General features: G+C 40.2%; 1 protein-coding gene across 13 annotated transcripts in view; it reads left to right on the top strand.

Moving 5' to 3' along the window:
* The first annotated feature begins 214 nt into the window (after positions 1-214).
* KAT6B (lysine acetyltransferase 6B) overlaps positions 215-20,653 on the top strand; it is a 184,484-nt gene continuing 164,045 nt past the window's right edge. For 3 of the 13 annotated variants that reach the window (XM_076010125.1, XM_076010124.1, XM_012759934.2), the window contains exons 1-3: positions 215-410; positions 10,988-11,057; positions 14,690-15,568. In XM_076010125.1, the coding sequence (XP_075866240.1) occupies positions 14,948-15,568 (621 nt within the window). In that variant the 5' untranslated portion in view covers positions 215-410; positions 10,988-11,057; positions 14,690-14,947. Of the gene's footprint in view, positions 411-1,118; positions 1,521-10,987; positions 11,084-14,689; positions 15,569-20,653 lie in introns of those variants that run through there. The other 10 variants (XM_012759945.2, XM_012759941.3, XM_012759944.3 and 7 more) reach the window with 8 other exon arrangements.

The raw sequence follows: 20,653 nt of genomic DNA, 5'->3' as shown, positions 1-20,653 counted from the left end.
GCCCCAAACGGCCCAGGCGTCCCCATCCTCCCGCGGACACCAGCATCCCCGCCCTCCCCCGAGGGCGGCGAGCGGAGCCCCCCGGGGCGGAGGCAGGTACCCCCGGGGCGGAGACTGGGGCGGGCGGGGTCCGGGCTGCGCCCCCGGCCGGGCCGGGCGGGCTAGCGGGCGGCGCGGGGGGAGCGGGGCTGGGCGGCGCTGCCTCGGGCTCTGTGCGCTGCAGCCCGGAGCCGAGGAGGAGGAGGCGGAGGAGGAGAAGGAGGCGGCGGCGGTGGGTCCCGGGCGGGGGGAGCGCGGCGCTGCGGACCCGGGCGGCTGGCAAAGGACGAGGCGGAGGCTGAGGCAGGCAGCGGGGAGACCCAGGCTGCAGCAACAAAGGGCAGCGAGCGATTGGCCGGGCTGCAGGCGAGGTTAGCCGGGGACCGGGGTGGCCGGAGGCAGCGGCGAACGGTGCACGTGCTTGCAGACACGGGCGAGTGTGGAGCCAGGGGGGTGCACGCCCGGCGGGTAGGGGCTTGCTCCCCCTCGGCATGGGATGGCAAGGAGGCTGCAGCGACATCGTTCTGCCTGCACCCGTCCTGGGGCTTGCAGGGTAGGGGTGTGCTGTGGGGGGGAAGGCTGGGAGCCAGGGGGCGGGCGAGTAGTCGCCCGGGACGGGACGGGAGAGAGGGTGGAGGAGGGGGCGGGATGGAACGCTCCGGGCGGCGCGCCCGTCCGCGCGCTCCACCGAGGTAGCTGGCGACTGAGAACCTCGAATTTTAACTTCGCGTGCCCGCCCGCGCGCGCCCGCCCGCGCCCACCCCTAAATCCTGCGGCCGCCGCCAGCGATCAGCTCTCACACAAACTTTAGCTGCGGGCTAGGGGGTTTGGGGTTGAGTGGGGGAGGGGAGAGGGAAAAGGCCTTCTGATTGGCGTCGAATGCAGCCAATAAGGCCAAACGCCTCTGCTGCGAGTAGACCAATCCTTTTCTAGAGGTAGAGGGGGCGGGTAGGTGGAAGTAGAGGTGGCGCGGTGTCTGGGAGAGAGAAAAAGGGCTGGACCAATAGGTGCCCGGAAGAGGTGGACCCAGCGGTCTGTTGATTGGTACTGGCAGTGGACCCTCCCCCGGGGTGGTGCCGGAGGGGGGATGATGGGTCGAGGGGTGTGTCTAAGTGGAAGCGAGATGACCGGCAGAAACCTGCCCCAATGGGCTGCGGAGTGGTTAGTGAGTGGGTGACGGACAGGCCCATAGACCAACGGGTGGCCTTAAGTGTCTGTGGTCTCGTCCAATGGAGCAGCGCCGGGGCGGGGCCGCGGCTCGGGTTTAATGAGACTCCATTGGGCTGTAATCAGTGTCATGTCGGATTCATGTCAACGACAACAACAGGGGGACACAAAATGGCGGCGGCTTAGCTCCTACCCCTGGCGGCGGCGGCAGCGGTGGCGGAGGCGACGGCACTTCCTCCAGGCGGCAGCCGCGGCTTCTTTCTCAGGCAGCGGCAGCGCCCCCGGCAGGCGCGGTGGCGGTGGCGCGCGGCCAGGTCTGTCACCCACCCCGCGCGTTCCCAGGGGGAGGAGACTGGGCGGGAGGGGGACAGACGGGGGAGAAATCGGGAACTTGCGACGCCCCTCCCACAGGCCTCTGCGCGAGGGTCACCGCGGGGCCGCTCGGGGTCAGGCTGCCCCTGAGCGTGACGGTAGGGGGCGGGGGAAGGGGGAGGAGGGACAAGCCCCGCCCCTCGGCCGGGCCTCCAGGGCAAGGGGCGGGGCTCGAGGGTGGAGGGGCGGGGCGAGCTCGGGTGGGGCGGGGTTGGGGAGTCGGAAGGCGGGGGCTGGGAGGGAATTCCTGAGTGGGAGTGAACTGGTAGGAGCGGTGGGGGGCCAGGGAGGGTGTGGGGGGGACTGGTTAGGCAGGTGGGAGGGGAGACTGGAGGTGAAGAAGCAGGTGCAGAAGGGAGAGTTAGGGAGGGATGTAAGTTTAGACATGTGGAAGGGAGATCGAGGGGTATGTGAGGGTAGGCGAAATGATGCAGAACGACAAGATTGCAGTTATCTGGGTGCAGAGTAAGGATGGGTTTGGGTGTGGTGGGTGTGCAGTAGAGTTGAGAAAACAGTGCAGAGTAGGTGTTGGATTGGGGGAAGTATTGACCTATGTGAGGGGCAGGTACAGTCGCTGTGATAGGAAAGCGATATCTGGGTGAACCGGCATGTTGGGATAGGAAGGAAATTTGCTAGCTTTAGGGTATATGAAGCATTTTAAAAAACAACATGAAAAGATGGGATGGTTATGCATGGGAGAGTTTCTGAAAGATGATCTTAAGACATCAAAACAGACTTAAATGTGAAAGGAGGGAGGGAGGCTGCTTGGAACTTGCAATCTATATCTGTAGCAGAGAATGTCATGGGGACAGGGGATTGGGGGCGGCAGGGGGTTGGAAAAGGCAGCAGGCGTGAAGAACGTGGGTGGGGCTGGCTAGTAGGTCTGGGTGAATGTGATTTGGTGGACTGTGCCAGGACTGAGGATGGGGCAAAGAAAGGTGTTAGTTTGGGAGACAAGAGTTGTTTGATAAGGCTGGATTTCTTGCATGAAACTGGAGCTGGGATCTTGAAGGTGGGCCAGGAGGGTGCCCCAGGAAGAGGCATGTACCATAACTTGGAAAAGGACATTGTGTATTTCTGGATTTGCTAGTGCTTTGGTATGGGCCGAGTGCAGGGAGTGGTGGGAAGTGACCAGGCAGAGGCAGAGGAGGTGCTGAATTACAAATGCATCAGGAAAGATTTTAAGCTGTGCACTTGGGAGAGAGTGTTGGGATGTTTTAAACACTATTAGACAGAGGTTGTGAAGGGGTCGTGTTAAAGAATTACAGATGTGGGAAATAAGAAAAGATGACCAGTGAACCAAGTATGTTTAGGGTGGAGGTACCAGGAATTCAGAGTAAAGAGTATATGCAGACCTTTTGTATATGCACAGGAGGTAGAAGTAGTAAATGGGAATTAGTTGTGTTGGGATAGTGTTAGTTCTGTGGTGCTCCAAAAAAGTTTTGTTTTTTAAAGTACATTCTCCCTGTCTACTCTAGATTTTCTGGCATAGCCCTGGAATAAACCACTGCTCTTTTCTTATTCATAAATTCATCACACATACATCAAAATGAGTTCAGGTACTTTTTTATGTTTTAAAGAAGGAAAGAGTAACATTATATGTTTCAGAAAGAATAAGATTTTTCTTACCTGAGATCATCTGCTGGGGGTTAAAGGTTGGGGAGGTGAAGTGATGGTTTAAATAAAAAAGAAGATAGAGACAGAGGAAAGTTTTAACATTAAAGGAAGAATTTAGGGTATGACTGGCTGATGGTAATGACATGGTCAGCAGATGAAAAGTCTTGCCTACCAATTGTACTTAGGCCTCTGAGTAGAGTGGATGTTATGTCATTGCTGTTATATGTTTATTTCACACACTGCTTGTGAAGATAGGGTGGAAACTGTCAGACACGAGGCATAATGTGAATGAAAGGTAAATAGGGTGAGTATTAGAAGGTAGTTGAGGAAGTTTGATAAATTTAATGTGCTTCAGAAACTTTTATGGGCATTCATATACCAAGTAGAAAAAGACTTAACTAAATGATCTGGCTTTCAGTCTCTCAGATAGTTCTGTACAATATACCTTCAGTTTTCCATGTGCCTATACATGCCTACATTGGTATTGAGGGACAAGGAAATTGTTTTATGAAAATAGGGATATGTGAGCTATAGTGATCAGTCTTTGCTTTCAGGATGGTAAATGATGCATGGTTAGGAGAAGTGGGATGAAGGGATCTTTCTTCCATATGATGCTTTTTTTTTTTTTTTTTTTTTTTTGAGACAGAGTCTCACTTTGTTGCCCAGGCTAGAGTGAGTGCCATGGCATCAGCCTAGCTCACAGCAACCTCAAACTCCTGGGCTCAAGCAATCCTCCTGCCTCAGCCTTCCGAGTAGCTGGGACTACAGGCATGCGCCACCATGCCTGGCTAATTTTTTCTATATATATTAGTTGGCCAATTAATTTGTTTCTATTTATAGTAGAGACGGGGTCTCGCTCTTGCTCAGGGTGGTTTCGAACTCCTGACCTTGAGCAATCTGCCTGCCTCGGCCTCCCAGAGTGCTAGGATTACAGGCGTGAGCCACCGCACCCGGCCCATATGATGCTTTAATCTGCCTTCTGTAGCTTTCTTCTGGTAGACCTGAGAAAGATAATATACCACAATTTTTGTATCATCCATTCCACTGTTGCTGGATATTTGAATTGTTTGCAGTTTGGGGAAATTATGAACAAAGCTGCTGTGAGCATTCCCATACATGTTATCTGGTGCTCATGTGCACAAACTCCTCTAAGGTGTACACCTAGTGTTGAAATTGCTGGTTCACAGCCAGGGTGACTATTTATTTCTGGTTTATGCTTGTTGTTTCAGTGCAACTATAACACCTTTAATTCGCACAAGTATCTGGGTGTGCATAATGAGTTGTATGGTGACCCTAGTCATAGGGTTTGCTTGTCTTCATCTTTACTAGGTACAAAACTGTTTTTCAAAGAGTTGTACTAGGTTCCTCCCTTTCCTGCGATATGTGAGAATTCCCATTACTTGGTCTCCAATTCTCAGTCCTGTTAGTGTTTTGAATTTTAACTGATAAGATAAATTTTGCATTCACTTGATTAGTAATCAGGTTGAACAGCTTTTCATATATTTATTAGCCGTTTGGATTTTTCTCATTTGTAAAGTTCCTTTTCAAGTTCTACCCCCTTTTTAAGTATGGCTTTCTGCGTTTTATTGCTTTTATAGAATACAAGTTTTTTATCCTGTAAGTTGCAAATACTGTCTTCTATTCTGTGGTTTGCCTTTTTACTCTTTATGGTGTCTTTTAATGAACAGAAGTTCTTAATTTTAATGGAGTCAAATTTATTAGTCTTTACTTTATGGTTAGTGCTTTTTGTGTCTTGTTTTAAGACTCTTTTCCTACTCTGAGGTCAAGAATATATTCTCCTACACAGTATTATCTTCTAAAAGCTTTATTGACCTTAAAAGATGTATAACTATGAGTAAAATACACTCTTCTTGACCTCAACCTCACCATTACAAATCTATTTTTGCTTTCCTTCACTTCCTTTTATTCTCTGTCTTGAATTTTTACTTGTCTGCAACTATAGCTAAGAGCCAGGTGCTGACTTCCCATGTCCCTTAGGAGAAAGTGGTCATATAGACAGAAGTTCAGCCAGATTAGATTTTACAGGTCTCCAGCTGACTGTATTGCCCTTTTTTCTTTTATGAGCTAGCATTTTATTGTGTTCTGCTATGTGTCTGCCACTATTCTTTGTTCATATTTGTTATCTCAATGATTCCTCTTAACAGGATTCTGTAAAACAAGGGTTGTAGTCTCATTTTTACAGATGAAAAAACTGAGACTTAAGATTGATTTAGTAACATGTCCTATATCCCATAGCTTAGGTAGCTAGCAGAGTGGGGACTGGATCCCTGACTCTCTAGATACTTCTAATCACTGCACACTTGTTTGTTGAATAAGATTTCAGAAGCGTATTTTTTGATAATACTCAAAACCAAAGAGAATAACTTTCTTAGTTTTAACATAACATGCCTTAATTAAACGATGTAAAGATAACTAGTGTGAAACTATATGAAATACCTCTCTCTGTGTAGCCAGTGGACTGTAAGTAGTCCATGTATGGGTGACAGAAGAGCTGTTAACCCCTGAAAATACATGCCAATGTTTGTATGTACACGTGTTCATTTTAAAAAGTAGGTCTACAATATTCTTGAGACTCTCAAAAGGGAGCCCTAATTTTTTTCAGAATTTACTGGATGTTCGTTCTGCACACACCTGTAATAAAGTTAACACAGAATCCTGAAATGATCTGTTTCTTCAAAATAGTCTTTAAACGATTTAGATGTTAGATTTTTTTCTTAATATATTGTTCTCTGTCTTTGTCATTAAAAACTGACTAAAGGTAATTTGTAATTAGAGAGAAATCTAGGCTTGAATAGGAATTTTTAAATGCCAAAAAAAGACACTCTAAATTTAGTTGATTATTTCTTAAGTGAAAGTGCTTAGTTATAATATCATCATTACTAATCAGTGTACTCTGGCTCCAACAGTCTGATGACTTCAAATGACTTTTCATCTTGTCTCTAAAATCCTCTGTTTTACAAGGGATCAAATTTCTGGTGAGGTTCCTAACAGTGTGATTACATTTTAGAGACTGAAACTATTGAGCACTTAAATGCAGGGATGACTATGCAAACTTAATTCATGGGTTTCACCAGGAGATTTGGGACATGTCTCTACTAATTTATGATGATGATGTTGAAACTAATCTTTACTAGGGATTATGGAAGCCATAATAGTTTATTGATGGTTCAGTTATTGTTTGTTGAAGCACATTTACACAATTATAGTTTAATGATATAACAAGGATATTGTCAACTAGGAGAGCATGACATGAAAAATTAAACTTCCAATTAATATAATATGTATTAGTTGAAATGATAATTTTCATGGTGATTTAGCCTCTTAGAAATCCTTGGAAAACACTATTAGCTTATGAATTGAAAACTCTCTGTGTTAATGAGTAGTGGGAAAGAACTTAGTATTACTCTAAAAAGATGGGGAATTAAATATTCAATTCAGCTAACATTTTATTGAGTGCCCGCACTGGGCTGGCTGCTAAGTTAGACTCATAAATATAAGTTGAACAAGATTGATGTTTGGAGAGATGAAATACTGGTTGCTTTTGTTTCTTCTTTTAATCACCCTTTCTTCCAACCTCATAGCCGATGGATACTATTGCCAGAGTAATTTAAACATTCAACAAACTTCTTGTGTGTATATGTACTTCTCTATGCATTATTGTGTCACCTGTGCCTGCAGTGGCTTCATATTACTTCATCTGTCATGTTCACATGACACAGTCTTGCTTTTGCTACAGCCAACTTTATTTCTTTATTCCTTTTAAACACATACCTGTCTTTGGCACATGGACTTGGTGTCCCTTCTGTTTAATAGTTCATTCTTAGCTTCTGTTCTTTCATTTTGATTTCCTTCCTTCATTCACTGATGCATTCATTTAACAAATAGGCATTGAATCCCTCTTCTGTTCAAGTTGCAATCCTGGGAAATCTTTGGGCATGCAATGTAAAGGTGGATCAAACATTAATCCTGTTCTTAAGAATTTTACAGTCTAGTAAGGGAGATAAGGTCAGTACACAAATAAGCATACTATAAAGTAGGAAATGAATGCCAAAATATTAAGAAGGCTAAAAGCTTCTTGTGAGACAAAGACAGATGTAGGGCTTCTGAGATGGTGGGCTGGGCTATAAAGGATTTGAATTTGGACAGAGGGACTAGGAAGTTATCTAAGTTCATCATTGTCTTTTGAGGTCTAGTTTAAGTCCATCCATCCAAAGGGTGTTCTAGCCATCCATATTCCATGTGGTTTCAGCAGGTATAGCCACAATTGTTTCTAGACTTTTTCCTTCTGTAATTAGAATAACCCTTTTTTTGAAGTGAATCTTATGGGGAAGCCCAGTATATAAAATAGTTACAGTGGAGCTGCACTGTTAGGTACAGGTGTTATGGTACCCCTAGTGCTTAATCCATAAAGGGTACCTGCAGGTGATAGCCGAGGTACTTCACTAGAGATCAAGGAATCTAGTTTGAAAACCAGTGGAGAGACAGGAAAGAGTGTGGGCTTTGGCATTGGAATCCTTCATGATTTAATGGCTCTGAGGTCTTGGCCAAATCAAGCCTCAGTTTTCCTTTTGTAAAATAGGGCAACAATGTTACCTGACAGGGTTGTTTTAAGGTTTACTGGTAATTGATGTAAAATACCTGGCCCACAGTAGGTGTCAGAAAATGGTTGGCATTATTATAGTTCAGTGCTTTGTTATTTTTTAAAAATCCCATAATTTATTAAGGTGAAATTCATAAAATGAACAAAACATAAAAAGTGAACAACAATTCAGTGTCATTTAGTATATTCACAGTGTTGTATGACTACCATCTCTATCTAGTTGGAAAACATTTCCATCAATCCAAAATAAAATCCCTTACCCACTAAGCAGTTTCTCCCCATTTCTTCTCCCTGAAGTCCCACCATTTTATGTCTTACCTGTGTATTTATCTATTCTGGATGTTTAATATGAATGGAATTATATGATATGTGGCCTTTTGTGTCTGGTTTCTTTCACAACATAATGTTTTTGAGGTCTGTCCATGTTGTAGTAGCATGTATTCGTACTGCATTCCTTTCTATGGGTGAATAATATTCCAGTGTATGGCTATACCACATTTTGTTTATCTGTGCATCTGTCAATGGACATATGGGCTGTTTCCACCTTTTTGACTATTGTGAATAGTATTGTTATGAATATGGGTGTACATGTGCTTATTTGAGTATCTGTTTTCAGTTCTTTTGGGTATATACCTAGAAGTGGAATTATAGGGCCATATGGTAATTCTCTGTTTAACTTTTTGAGGAGCCCCCGAACAGTGCTTTGTTATGTCTTAATTGCTTCTTGTATGTTCTGTCTCCAGCTTTGCTTTGTTTTCCTCATAGCATCTACCACAGGGCTGCATGCAGTGAACATAATCTCGCTAAATATTTGTTTGTTGTTCTTTGATTAGTATTTATAACCTTACCTCCCAATTCACATGTTTTGGGCCTCAAGCATTAATTTTAGGGGAAATAGATGCATCCAGGACTTGAAGTTAACAAATATCACCATAGGGATGATGTTTGATGTGTCACCTATTTTGCACAACTATGCCAATAACCTGAGCTGGGTGGTGATAGAGGGAAAAGGAGTCAAAGTCCCTTCCCTTAAGCAGTGATATTGTTTCGGAAGATACTGTTAAGATTTGTGGATGCTCATTCAGTTACACAATGGGCTTTGAAAGAATCCAGGAGCTTATGAAAGTAAGAGAGCTAAAAATAACTGTTAGCAAGTAAAACTCAGGACGACAGAAGAGTAAACTCTATTATTAATCTTTATTTTTTTCCTACCACTGTTTTTGGCTCATCCTATAATCTCATGACTTGGTTGTTATGACATTGATTTTGAAACAGCACACAGCTTGAGTAAAAGCTTAGAGGAGTCCTCACATAATACTTATGAGCCAGGATATTTTGACTCTTCTTATGCTGACATGAATACTTCTGAATAATGTTGATGTTTATATAAGACTGGTGAAGCTAAAAGCTCAGTGCTGGCCTAAGCGTTTCTCTAGATATGTTTAGAATAGTTTGTAATGAATGATTTAAGTAGTGTTATAAGACTGTATGATATAACCATATAATTTACTGATATTTTGTATTTAAAAATAAAATGATTCATAACCTTAGAAAACAGAATAATTTAATTTGATGTAGCATGAATCCCCAGAATTAATTTGGAACGATTTACTACCTTTTTGATAGCCTTTTTGTCTAACTTTCACATTTTTATAGAAAAAAATGAAAAGAGAATAATGATTTTAGGGTTTTAGCTTGTGATAGAATGTCCTATCTACATATGAAACAAATCCCAGTGCTCTGAAAAAGAGAAGTGGTGTGGATAATTCCGAATCAGGGAAAAAAATCATTTCTATTTGGCTTTTGAATGAATTATGCATTTTTCCCCTAGATTTGTCTCTAGTTAGATACTGCTTAGGCTAAAATGAAATTGGTTTTCAATCTATTCTCTTAGCTTATACCAATTTACAGTGGGGCCAGTGGGATGTTGGAAACAAATCAGCCTAAGATTAAAAAATTTGCAGTGGATAATACACAAAGTGGATAATATACATGTGTTTAGTTGAGAATTGGCTACAGATAAGAGACTTCTGATTTTGTTCCTCTCCTAGCTGTGTATTTTTTTTTTAAACACTGTGATTCTGCTTGTAGCAAAGAGCTGCTGAGTTACATCTGCTTCTGCCTAATTAGCTCTGTTGGTTGGTGTCAGATGAGAGCTAATTTTGAGATTAAATTGAGGAGTGGGGTGTGTGTTGGTGGCTGGGGGAGGGGAGAAGGAGGATCTAAGGTTGCTTGGTTTTATGTAAGATCAAAATGTAGTTATTTATAGCTGTGGTTTTAAATTTATTTTTTGCCTTTCAAGTAAAAATGATCACTACTGTCCTAAAATGTAACTTGTGTCAACACATATTTACTATTGCGGAAACTGGTACATCTTTCTTTTAGGTGAGGTTATTGGTCATATGTTGGTAATCCATTCAGTGCTAGGTAGCCTTTGGGACAACAGAAAATGCTGCCTATTAATCCTGATCTTAAAACAACTTTAGCCTCTTATTCCCCCGCTGGGTAAAATGTTATATCTGCCTGGCTATTTGAGTAATAGACTTTTTTCATGATGTGATTCTTTCTTACAAGTCTATCACAAACCTGATTTTTATTTTTTTTGAGACAGAGTCTCACTCTGTTACTCTAGGTAGAGTGCAGTGGTGTCAGCCTAGCTCACAGCAACCTCAAACACCTGGGCTGAAGGGATCCTCCTGCCACAGCCTCCTGAGTAGCTGGGACTACAGGTGCACAGAATGGCATCCGGCTAATTTTTCTATTTTTAGTAAAGATGGGGTCTTGCTCTTGCTCAGGCTGGTCTCGAACTCCTGAGCTCAAGCGATCCTCCTGCCTTGGCCTCCCAGAGTGCTGGAATTACAGGTGTGAGCCACCATTCCTGTTCCAAACCTGATTTTTAATATTTGAAGAATAGATCTGGCCTTAAAGAAGAATGAAATTTACTTCTTTAGGTGCTTTCCTTGGGACTCTGGGGCTTCATTTTCTGTCCTGAGTTCCATGTTTATAAATGCCTTTTGGTAGTCTGAAAGAGTTGATATATCATCAAATGTAGTTTACTATAAACTGTTGTAGCTATTTGTCTTGAATAGTTATGGAGACCCATAGATGGTTGCTGGTTTTAAGAGATCTCCTTATGCCCAAATGAACATTCATTTTTTTTTTTTTTGGCAGATTTGCCTGAAGACCTGGACAATCTTCATTTTTGTCATGGACTGTTAAAACGTTTGGAGTTCCAATTCTGGTATTTTCCCTTGTTGTATTTTTAAGGTATAAAATGTCAGTCTTATTGAAATGTGTTAGTAATTGATATGAATGATTATTTTGATTGTGGATAAAGATTGTGGTAAAACCTTGTCATGAAAGTATATTTTGGGTATTAGTTATGAAATACATTTTGTTTTAATGTATGTTTATTTGTTTGTAACCAAAATGCCTAAAAGCAACTTTGTAATATTGGACACTTTCCTATGACCTCTTCTGCTTCCTGCAGTTGTATTTTATGCAGTCAAATTGAATTAGTTGTGATTCATCGTGAATAAATGATGAAAGATGAAATAATTACTTGGATACAGTGAAATGTCTTCTAATGAAATTTTGCCCCAAACCATTTTACTTTGGAAAGATCAGTTTCCTGTTCTAAACTTACTGACACAGAATGATTCCTGTGTTCTATCCTGAAAGTGGTTGCACTATAAAAGCCAATGATTTCATTCCTTAACACACTGTGTTCCAAGTCTCACATTTTTGTCAGAGATTTACATAATGACATAGATGACAGAATCAAGATTCAAAACAATCTTTAACAGGTTGGAAGATAGACTCAAACTCACTAGAGGAAAATGAACTGTAATCAACTTTAAATCCCAGTATTTAAATTTGCACAAAGAAAGGAGTAGAAAGACCTTCAGCTTAACAGTAGTTTTGAAAAAAGACCTGAGATTTTGAGGACCTTGGCTTTGAGACAGGAGCCTGCCAACCTCCTCATTTGCTGGCAAATTAATAAACTAAAAAAAAAAAAATCTGAGATTTTTAGTTAGACTGCATGCTCAGCATGGCCAGTTGTGTGGCAGGGCTGCTAAGGAAGATCCTGTAATCTTGGGTTGCATTTATAGTTGGATAATGCCTGAACTGCCAGTTTTTTTTTTTTTTTGAGACAGAGTCTCGCTTTCTTGCCTAGGCTAGAGTGAGTGCCATGATGTCAGCCTAGCTCACAGCAACCTCAAACTCCTGGGCTCAAGCAATCCTACTGCCTCAGCCTCCTGAGTCGCTGGGACTACAGGCACGAGCCACCATGCCCGGCTAATTTTTTTTTTTTATATATATATATTAGTTGGCCAATTAATTTCTTTCTATTTTTATAGTAGAGATGGGGTCTCACTCAGGCTGGTTTTGAACTCCTGACCTTGAGCAATCCGCCCACCTCGGCCTCCCAGAGTGCTAGGATTACAAGCGTGAGCCACCGCGCCCGGCCATGAACTGCCAGATTTTAAGATGGGCATTAGCCAAACTAGTGAGCAACCAAGAAAAGGCGGTGTTTGGAAACCATGTGATATATGAAAGGGTTAGGGAGCCAGGACATGAGTGGTCTAAGGTAGGGCCAGAGGTAGAGTGGGGTTTGGTTGTTAGTAGTTTTCAAAACATACTTGTTTTCAAATATTTGAAAGCCTGTCATATTGAAGAAAAATATTAAGAATGTCTTGAGATTGTTCCAGGGAAACTAGAATTAGTGGGTAGAAGCTATGCAGAAGCAGATTTTTGCTTCTCTGAGCAAGAAATATATTATAGCGAGAGCTGTCCAACAGTGGTGCGAGCTGCTTTGAAAAGTGACACATTATCAGTCACTGGAAGTATTTTAAATAAAAACTCAATGGCCCATCTGTTGGGGATATTGAACAGGGATCTTTTACTGGATAACTAGAGGTTAGACTAGATGACTCCTAAGGTCCTTTCAGCTCAAAGTTTCTTAATCTGAGGGGGAAAAAAGTGGAATGAACCTACAATTTATTGATCACAAAGAGGATAATCTGTTTAAACTGCCTGTTTCAAGCTGACTGTTTGAAAAAGAATAGTTCAATGGCCCATTTGTTTTTCAGCAACATTCAGGAATCTTTGAGAGCAAATGTTATATTCTTCAGTGTATCTGGCTAAAGTTTTTTTTTTTTTTAGACAGAGTTTTGCTTTGTTGCCCAGGCTAGAGTGAGTGCCGTGGCGTCAGCCTAGCTCACAGCAACCTCAAACTCCTGGGCTCAAGTGATCCTCCTGCCTCAGCCTCCCGAGCAGCTGGGACTACAGGCATGTGCCACCATGCCCGGCTAATTTTTTCTATATATATTAGTTGGCCAATTAATTTCTTTCTATTTTTTTAGTAGAGACAGGGTCTCGCTCTTGCTTAGGCTGGTTTTGAACTCCTGACCTCGAGCAATCTGCCCGCCTCGGCCTCCCAGAGTGCTAGGATTACAGGCGTGAGCCACCGCGCCCGGCCCTGGCTAAAGTTTTTGAGGAAAGATTATTTTTTCCTTTTGGGTATATTCTATTTAAATACATAACTAGAGATAACTTTAATTTTGTATTTTATGAGACATTTTTCAAAGTATATGGACATTGCATTTGATGGAAGTGATGATAGCCACTATATATTGAATATTGGCTACTGTGTTCATTTAATTCTCTCAACAGTCCTGTAAGGGATATTCTAGTATTACCTACAGGTAAAGTGATGAAGCTTAAGTCAGTTACCCAGGGTTTCTCCACTGGACATTGATAGAGCTGAGATTCAGACCCACTGTTAGTCTCTTTGCAGGGGCAGAACTAGCTAGAACAGGCTGTTATGACTCAGGTGAGAACAGCTCTGGACTTGGATTTTAGAGTAACAGTGTTTGAGCCTTAAGTCTCCTATTGACTGTTACCTTGGGTGAGTTCCATCTTCCCCTAAGCCTCATTTTATGCACAGAGTTGTCTTGCAGATCAAGTGAAAAGTTATATGTGAGCACACTCTGTAAACTTTGAACTATAAAGAATGAAGATGTGGATAATTATTATTACTTTTGAGACAGAGTCTCGCTTTGTTGCCCAGGCTAGAGTGAGTGCTGTGGCGTCAGCCTACCTAGCTCACAGCAACCTCAAACTCCTGGGCTCAAGCGATCCTACTGCTTTAGCCTCCCGAGTAGCTGGGACTACAGGCATGCACCACTATGCCTGGCCAATTTTTTCTATATATTTTTAGTAGAAACAGGGTCTTGCTCTTGCTCAGGCTGGTCTTGAACTCCTGATCTCAAACAATCTTCCTGCTTGGGCACTCCCAGAGTGCTAGGATTATAGGCGTGAGCCACCACGCATGGTGGATTGGCATTTTTTTTTTTTTAATCTGTGAGACTTGGGAAATACAATACCTAGCTGAAAGCAGGATTATTACTCTTTTTTAAAGTTTTAAGATTTCTCAAAATAAGTTTAATGTACTTGCATCAGATTTTTTATATCATAGACTTATTCTTTGATGTTGATTTTATGTTTGTGGTAGACATATACCTTGAAACACTTTAATATAATGTTATTAATTTCAATAAATGTAATCCATTAAATATATAATTTAAGATGTTATTTCTTACATGCCTCATAAGTGACTTCATATAAATAAGTGAAAAAATCCTAAAAAAAATTTCTTCTCAGACTATGACCCAATTTCTGGTTGGAAAATATTGTCACTAGGGCTGTATTACATAATACCTGCCTGTCATTACTTCTGTGGTCACTTTGTATCTGAAAAAGTCATGCTAAAGAATATTTTAATTTATTTTTATAAGTTCCATTATTTATTTATTTTATTTTTTATAAGTTCCATTATTAAGAACCTTTTCCCCCTTTTTATCTTTTAAGGTCTTGATTTCGCAGTTAAAGATGTTCTTCGTCCGAATGCAGTCTTTCCTGTTGGTAAAATAAGACAACTATCAACATTGCCTGTTTGTTCTCTTTTCAATCTCTTAAGGAAGGATGTTTGCGAGATGTTGCTTACTATGGTCTGGAATACTCTGTCCGTTTGTTGAATTGTAAATGACTTTCAAATGTACAAGTTCTGTTAAATACAAAGAGAACCTCTATGGGTAACTTTTGTGTTGAAGAAGTCATTTGTCAACCATGGTAAAACTTGCAAACCCACTTTATACAGAGTGGATTCTTGAAGCTATACAGAAAATAAAAAAACAAAAGCAAAGGCCCTCTGAAGAGAGAATCTGCCATGCAGTCAGTACTTCCCATGGGTTGGATAAGAAGACAGTCTCTGAGCAGCTGGAACTCAGTGTTCAGGATGGCTCAGTTCTCAAAGTCACCAACAAAGGCCTTGCCTCCTATAAGGACCCAGATAACCCTGGGCGCTTTTCATCAGTTAAACCAGGCACTTTTCCTAAGTCAACCAAGGTGTCTAGAGGATCATGTAATGATCTCCACAATGTGGATTGGAATAAACTTTTGAGGAGAGCAATTGAAGGACTTGAGGAGCAAAATGGCTCCTCCCTGAAGAACATAGAGAAGTATCTCAGAAGTCAAAGTGATCTCACAAGCACCACCAATCACCCAGCCTTTCAGCAGCGGCTGAGACTGGGGGCCAAACGTGCCGTGAACAATGGGAGGTTACTGAAAGATGGGCCGCAGTACAGGGTCAATTATGGGAGCCTAGATGGCAAAGGGGCACCCCAGTATCCCAGTGCTTTCCCATCCTCGCTCCCACCTGTCAGCCTTCTACCCCATGAGAAAGACCAGGTAAGTGAAGGAGGAATGTTAATACATTCTAGATATTGCTCTTTTGACTCTTACGATTTCAGTTAAGATGTTTTATGTGAACAAAAGTTCCGAGTCAAGTTTGATAGATCAAATGTTTTGCCTTGGAGGAGGCTTTTATATGCTTTTAAGATGCATACATTGTTTTACAATATACATTGTTTTATATTGTTTTACAACGTATTGAAGGCTTCTTCATTGATTGGCTAAGAATTTAATGCAGTAAGCATGTAATTTATTTATTTTTTATTTTTTATTTTTTTTATTTTTTTTTTTTTTTGAGACAGAGTCTCACTTTGTTGCCTAGGCTAGAGTGAGTGCCGTGGCGTCAGCCTAGCTCACAGCAACCTCAGACTCCTGGGCTCAAGCGATCCTTCTGTCTCAGCCTCCCAAGTAGCTGGGACTACAGGCATGCGCCACCATGCCCGGCTAATTTTTTGTATATATATTTTTTAGTTGGTCAATTAATTTCTTTCTATTTTTAGTAGAGATGGGGTCTTGCTCAGGCTGGTTTCGAACTCCTGACCTTGAGCAATCCGCCCACTTCAGCCTCCCAGAGTGCTAGGATTACAGGCGTGAGCCACCACGCCCGGCCTCATGTAATTTATTTTTTAAACTCTAATTGCTAATCAGTTGGTGCTTGAAGGGACCAAAGATGGATAATCCTCCTTCTTCAAGGCAGGGTCATATATATTTCAAAAATCTAAGAAAGGTCATTGTATATTTTTTTCTTTATTATTATTTTCACAGAGGAATCTATAGACTTCTTATTTTAATACTGATAATCTGCATTTGTGAAATTATTTTAACATGCAACCTAAATCCATCTTGTTTCAATTTAAAGTCATTTATTGTTGTCTAAGTCTAATTAGGTATAGATGAATGTCTCATATAGAATCTTTTTTATACTCTTTGATTTCTCTGGGCCTTATGTTATTTCTATAGTATTTATAAATAAATGACAGAATTCTCTTTACATTACTGCTATGATATTTAGTCTTTGGTTGAGTAGACTTTTTCTTTTTTTTGTTTCAAAGCTACTGAAATTACCACCCAAACTAAAGTCAAAGTAAAGCAATAGCAAGTTCTTTATAATTCAGGCCCTCCAGTTTTGGGGCGTGTCTGTCCTTTGGGTGAACAGATACACTGATATCAGTTAATTTTACATCTTGTAAACCTTTGATCGTTGTTGTCAACAGAAAAGATGGTTGTATCTGTTAACTACAGTATTAGAAATGATTGAAGAACAAGTGTTAGGAAAAATTGTGCTCCTAATGGCTTGCTTCTTCTCTTGGATACCGTGAAGTCTTGAAATGGTCCCTGTTTCCCTCAGTGCTTTAGCTGGTGGGAGCCCAGCTTTAGAAACTGCATAGGACCAGGTGGTTTGCCTTTCCACAGGCTGATCTAAAGCCTAGCATTTATTACTTAACTGGATTTTAATTTTATTAGTCTTCTGCTACATTTATTTTATCCTTTGATAGTAGTTGTGTTTGTATAACCAACCCCCAATTCTCTGTGAGAGAATGTGGGCACAAAGAAAAGAGTAAGAAACCTGTGAAATTTTCTTCTTAATAACATTTGTTTAAAATATAGAAAGTGACTCAAATCCTAATTCCTGTGTCTGACACAGTCATATTAAGCACCTCTGTTTCTCATTAAATATTTTTATAAAAGCTTATGCCGTGAAGAAATTCCTGAAGGGAGTATAGAGCCTTTTTTTTTTCTTTTTTTTTTGAGACAGTGTCTTGCTTTGTTGCCTGGGCTGGAGTGCCATGGTATCAGGCTAGCTCAGAGCAACCTCAATCTCCTGTGCTCAAGCAATCCTTCTGCCTCAGTCTCCCGAGTAGCTGGGACTATAGGCATGCGCCACTATGCCTGGCTCATTTTTTCTATATATTTTTAGTTTTCCAGCTAATTTCTTTCTATTTTTAGTAGAGACAGGTTCTCACTCTTTCTTGCTCAGGCTGGTCTTGAACTCCTGACCTTGAGCGATCCTCTCGCCTTGGCCTCCCAGAGTGCTAGGATTACAGGCGTGAGCCTCCACGCCCAGCTTGAGAGCCATTTCTTGATGGATTTGGATATCTTTGTTTTTAAAATATATACACTACCGTAAGATATGTTAAGGTTTTATAATTATTAGGTACATGGACTAATTCAGGCAGCTTTAGGCAATTTAATAGTAAGTTACAATAATTTTGTGATCAGGGGATAATTTTACTTGTGATACAAGAGTCACTACAAATTTTCCACAGTTCCTTTCCTATCCTTCTCTTTAACCTTGCCCATCATTTCTTGCTAACCTTATCGTTTTTTTTTTCCAGGCAGCATCTGTATGGAAGTATTTTTAGTCTAAAGGAAAATTCATGTCTGAAAGTGTCTAGGATTGAGAACAGAGTAATTTATTGCTTAGCATGCAATTGTTATTGCTATTTTTATGATGCTGATCTTTAAATTGTCTGGTTAGCATCATCATATAACAAGGAAAGCTGAGAATGTTTTCTACAGTTTTTTACCTGATGAAATTTATAGATTAGTTCTATCAAATAATCACATTCTGATTCTTAGAAAAAAGCAAATATAAATAAAAATCAAACCAATTTTTCAATGTGTTTGTATTATATATTATGATATTGTTTTTCCATGAAAAATGAAATAAAACTACATCATTAATATATTGCCCTTTGAAATGAAAAGTAGTAGTAGTAGTAGTAGTAGTAGTGTAAAACCATGTAAACTCACTAAGTAAATTTAATAGAACTTCTTAACCTGGGATCCAAGAATGAGCTTGGGTAGGTAGCCCACAACTCCTCTGAAATCAAATGTAAAGTCATGTGTGTATCCACATGTTTTTCTGGGGTCAGAGTTTATAGCTTTTATCAGATTTTCAAAGGGATCCAAAATATCAAATAGCCAATGTGAATATTTTTTTGTACTGTAGTAAATAGTTTGAGTTTCTTATACTAAAACTGTGATATGTTAATTTGTGATCTTTGATTGTTCTTGCTTTGGTTGCTGAACCATATATATATATATAGATATATATATATGATGTACTATAGATTCTTGTATATAAGACTTTTTATAATGTATTTGAAAAAGATTATCATTGTTTTTGATGTGCTGGAAGTCAGAATTTGCATTGTGGGAGGAAATTTATGATATAGATGGAGTGATTTCAGTCACAGTTTAGTCAATTGATGTCTTTCATAGAAGTTGTTATTTCTGATTACTTTTGTTGAGAAATTGCATTTAATTGTAAAAAAGAAAATAAGAATAGTAAAAATAATATTTTGTAAGTGTTAAATGCTGGCACTATTCCAGGTGCTTTACATTTATTATCTCCTTGACTCATCACAATAACTGGGAGGGAGGTAGACAGATGAAAAACTTATTTTACAGGTGAAAAACTGAGGCTCAAAGTGGTTTTCCCAAGGTCACTTATAGAACTGGTGAGTGGTGAAGCCAAGATTCCAATGAGACAGTCTGATTCCAGAGCTCTTTACCACTGCGCAGTATACTGGTCAACACTGGTGTCTTTTTATTAACAGTAAAAGTCTCTCTTCCAGTTCTTCAAATGATTAGAAGCAGTTTTCCCCCAACAAAGAGATTTCCATTATTTTAAATTTGGTAGTTGCAATGAGCTTCTTACAGTTTTTAAAGCAGACATTATTTATAATATTAACAATATGGAAATGCACTAGAGAAAGTAGTAAATCTGTGTCTAATTAGATTTAACATCATCATCATTCCTATGCATGACTGCTAGGAGGAATACAATGCAAGTTAAAATAGAAGGGCTCCTTCCTTTCTGAAATGTAATTGCACATCTTCTGATAGTCTAGAATTCAAATTGGGTATTACCACACTGGCTCCTTAGCATAAATTCTTTGTATTTATTTAAGAAAGCTCTCTTTGGTGAGGTGATATGGAAATGAATTAAACCACTGAAGATAAAACTTTATCTTTGACTTGGTGAGGGAACTCCTAAAGGATAGTATTAGTGTTTCTCATTAAAAGTGGTAAAGCTCAATTAGGTCAGATTATGAGGACTTTGGAAAGTCAAATATTCTAAGAGAGACTTCAGTTATCACTGCGTACTTTGTAACATTAAGATTCCATTTGAACATTCTGGCTTTAGCATTTTTATAAAATCAGTTTAGTTCAATTTTAAACAGATTCCTTGGTATTTCACTTCATTGAGAAAATCTTTATAAAATTTATTAAGTGTCAAGTCTTGGTCTGTTTCCAATGTAGTACATAATACAGGAACTCTCATTCTAGGCTAGTATAGTAGCTGGAAGGTGGGACACTTCCAGTGTCCCAGGTAGGACTTTTGATGTTTTTCTTTTGAAGAAATGAAATAGTTGTATTAGAATCTTACAAAAACCTTAAAACATAATTATAAAAACTGTAATTACAAATACTGTCAATAAGGATAAGATAAAATGGTTTTAAAAAGGAGCACGGATAGTCAGAAATGGGGCTGAGAGACAAAATTGTGATAAAAATCACTCGTCATGCGTGGTCTTGGCTTGTTCAGTTGTTTATTCTATTTGTCTACCACCACCTTTTAATGAGATGCCTTACTAGGGTTTTTGGCAATGTTATCAATATGAAATATTTCCATAAGTAGAAGATAAATATACATCCTACATTAGTTTCTTGTGTAAATGCCATAAGTTAGAGAACTTTATTTTTAGATTTTCCTTTCTTTGATTTTCTCCACTCTGTTCTTTCCTCTCCAGTCCAATTATCCCTGCTTTAGTGCAGACCCTCCTCATCTGTTCTGGGACTTTTCCAAACCCCTGAACTTTGTGAAGGACCATTCACTAGTCCATATTGTTCTGTGATGTGGTTTCCAGAAGTCTCTCAGCCTTAGGGTGATCATTCATAGTCTTGGATGATTCTGGATCTTTTTGTCAGAAATGTGTGTATTTTCTATCTGCAAATTATAGAGAATCCAAATCTCTTCCTCTCTGTTGACCTTGTAAGTTTTCCTTTGAATTGGTGTCCATTGTATCGCAGGTGTCATATTTCTCAAAGAGTGTTTGATTATGTGTATTTAAC

Source organism: Microcebus murinus, chromosome 14 (assembly GCF_040939455.1).
Source record: "Microcebus murinus isolate Inina chromosome 14, M.murinus_Inina_mat1.0, whole genome shotgun sequence".
In the NCBI taxonomy this organism is placed as follows: domain Eukaryota; kingdom Metazoa; phylum Chordata; class Mammalia; order Primates; family Cheirogaleidae; genus Microcebus; species Microcebus murinus.
Note: the sequence above shows the minus strand (reverse complement) of the source record. Positions and strands in the feature narration are given on the sequence as shown.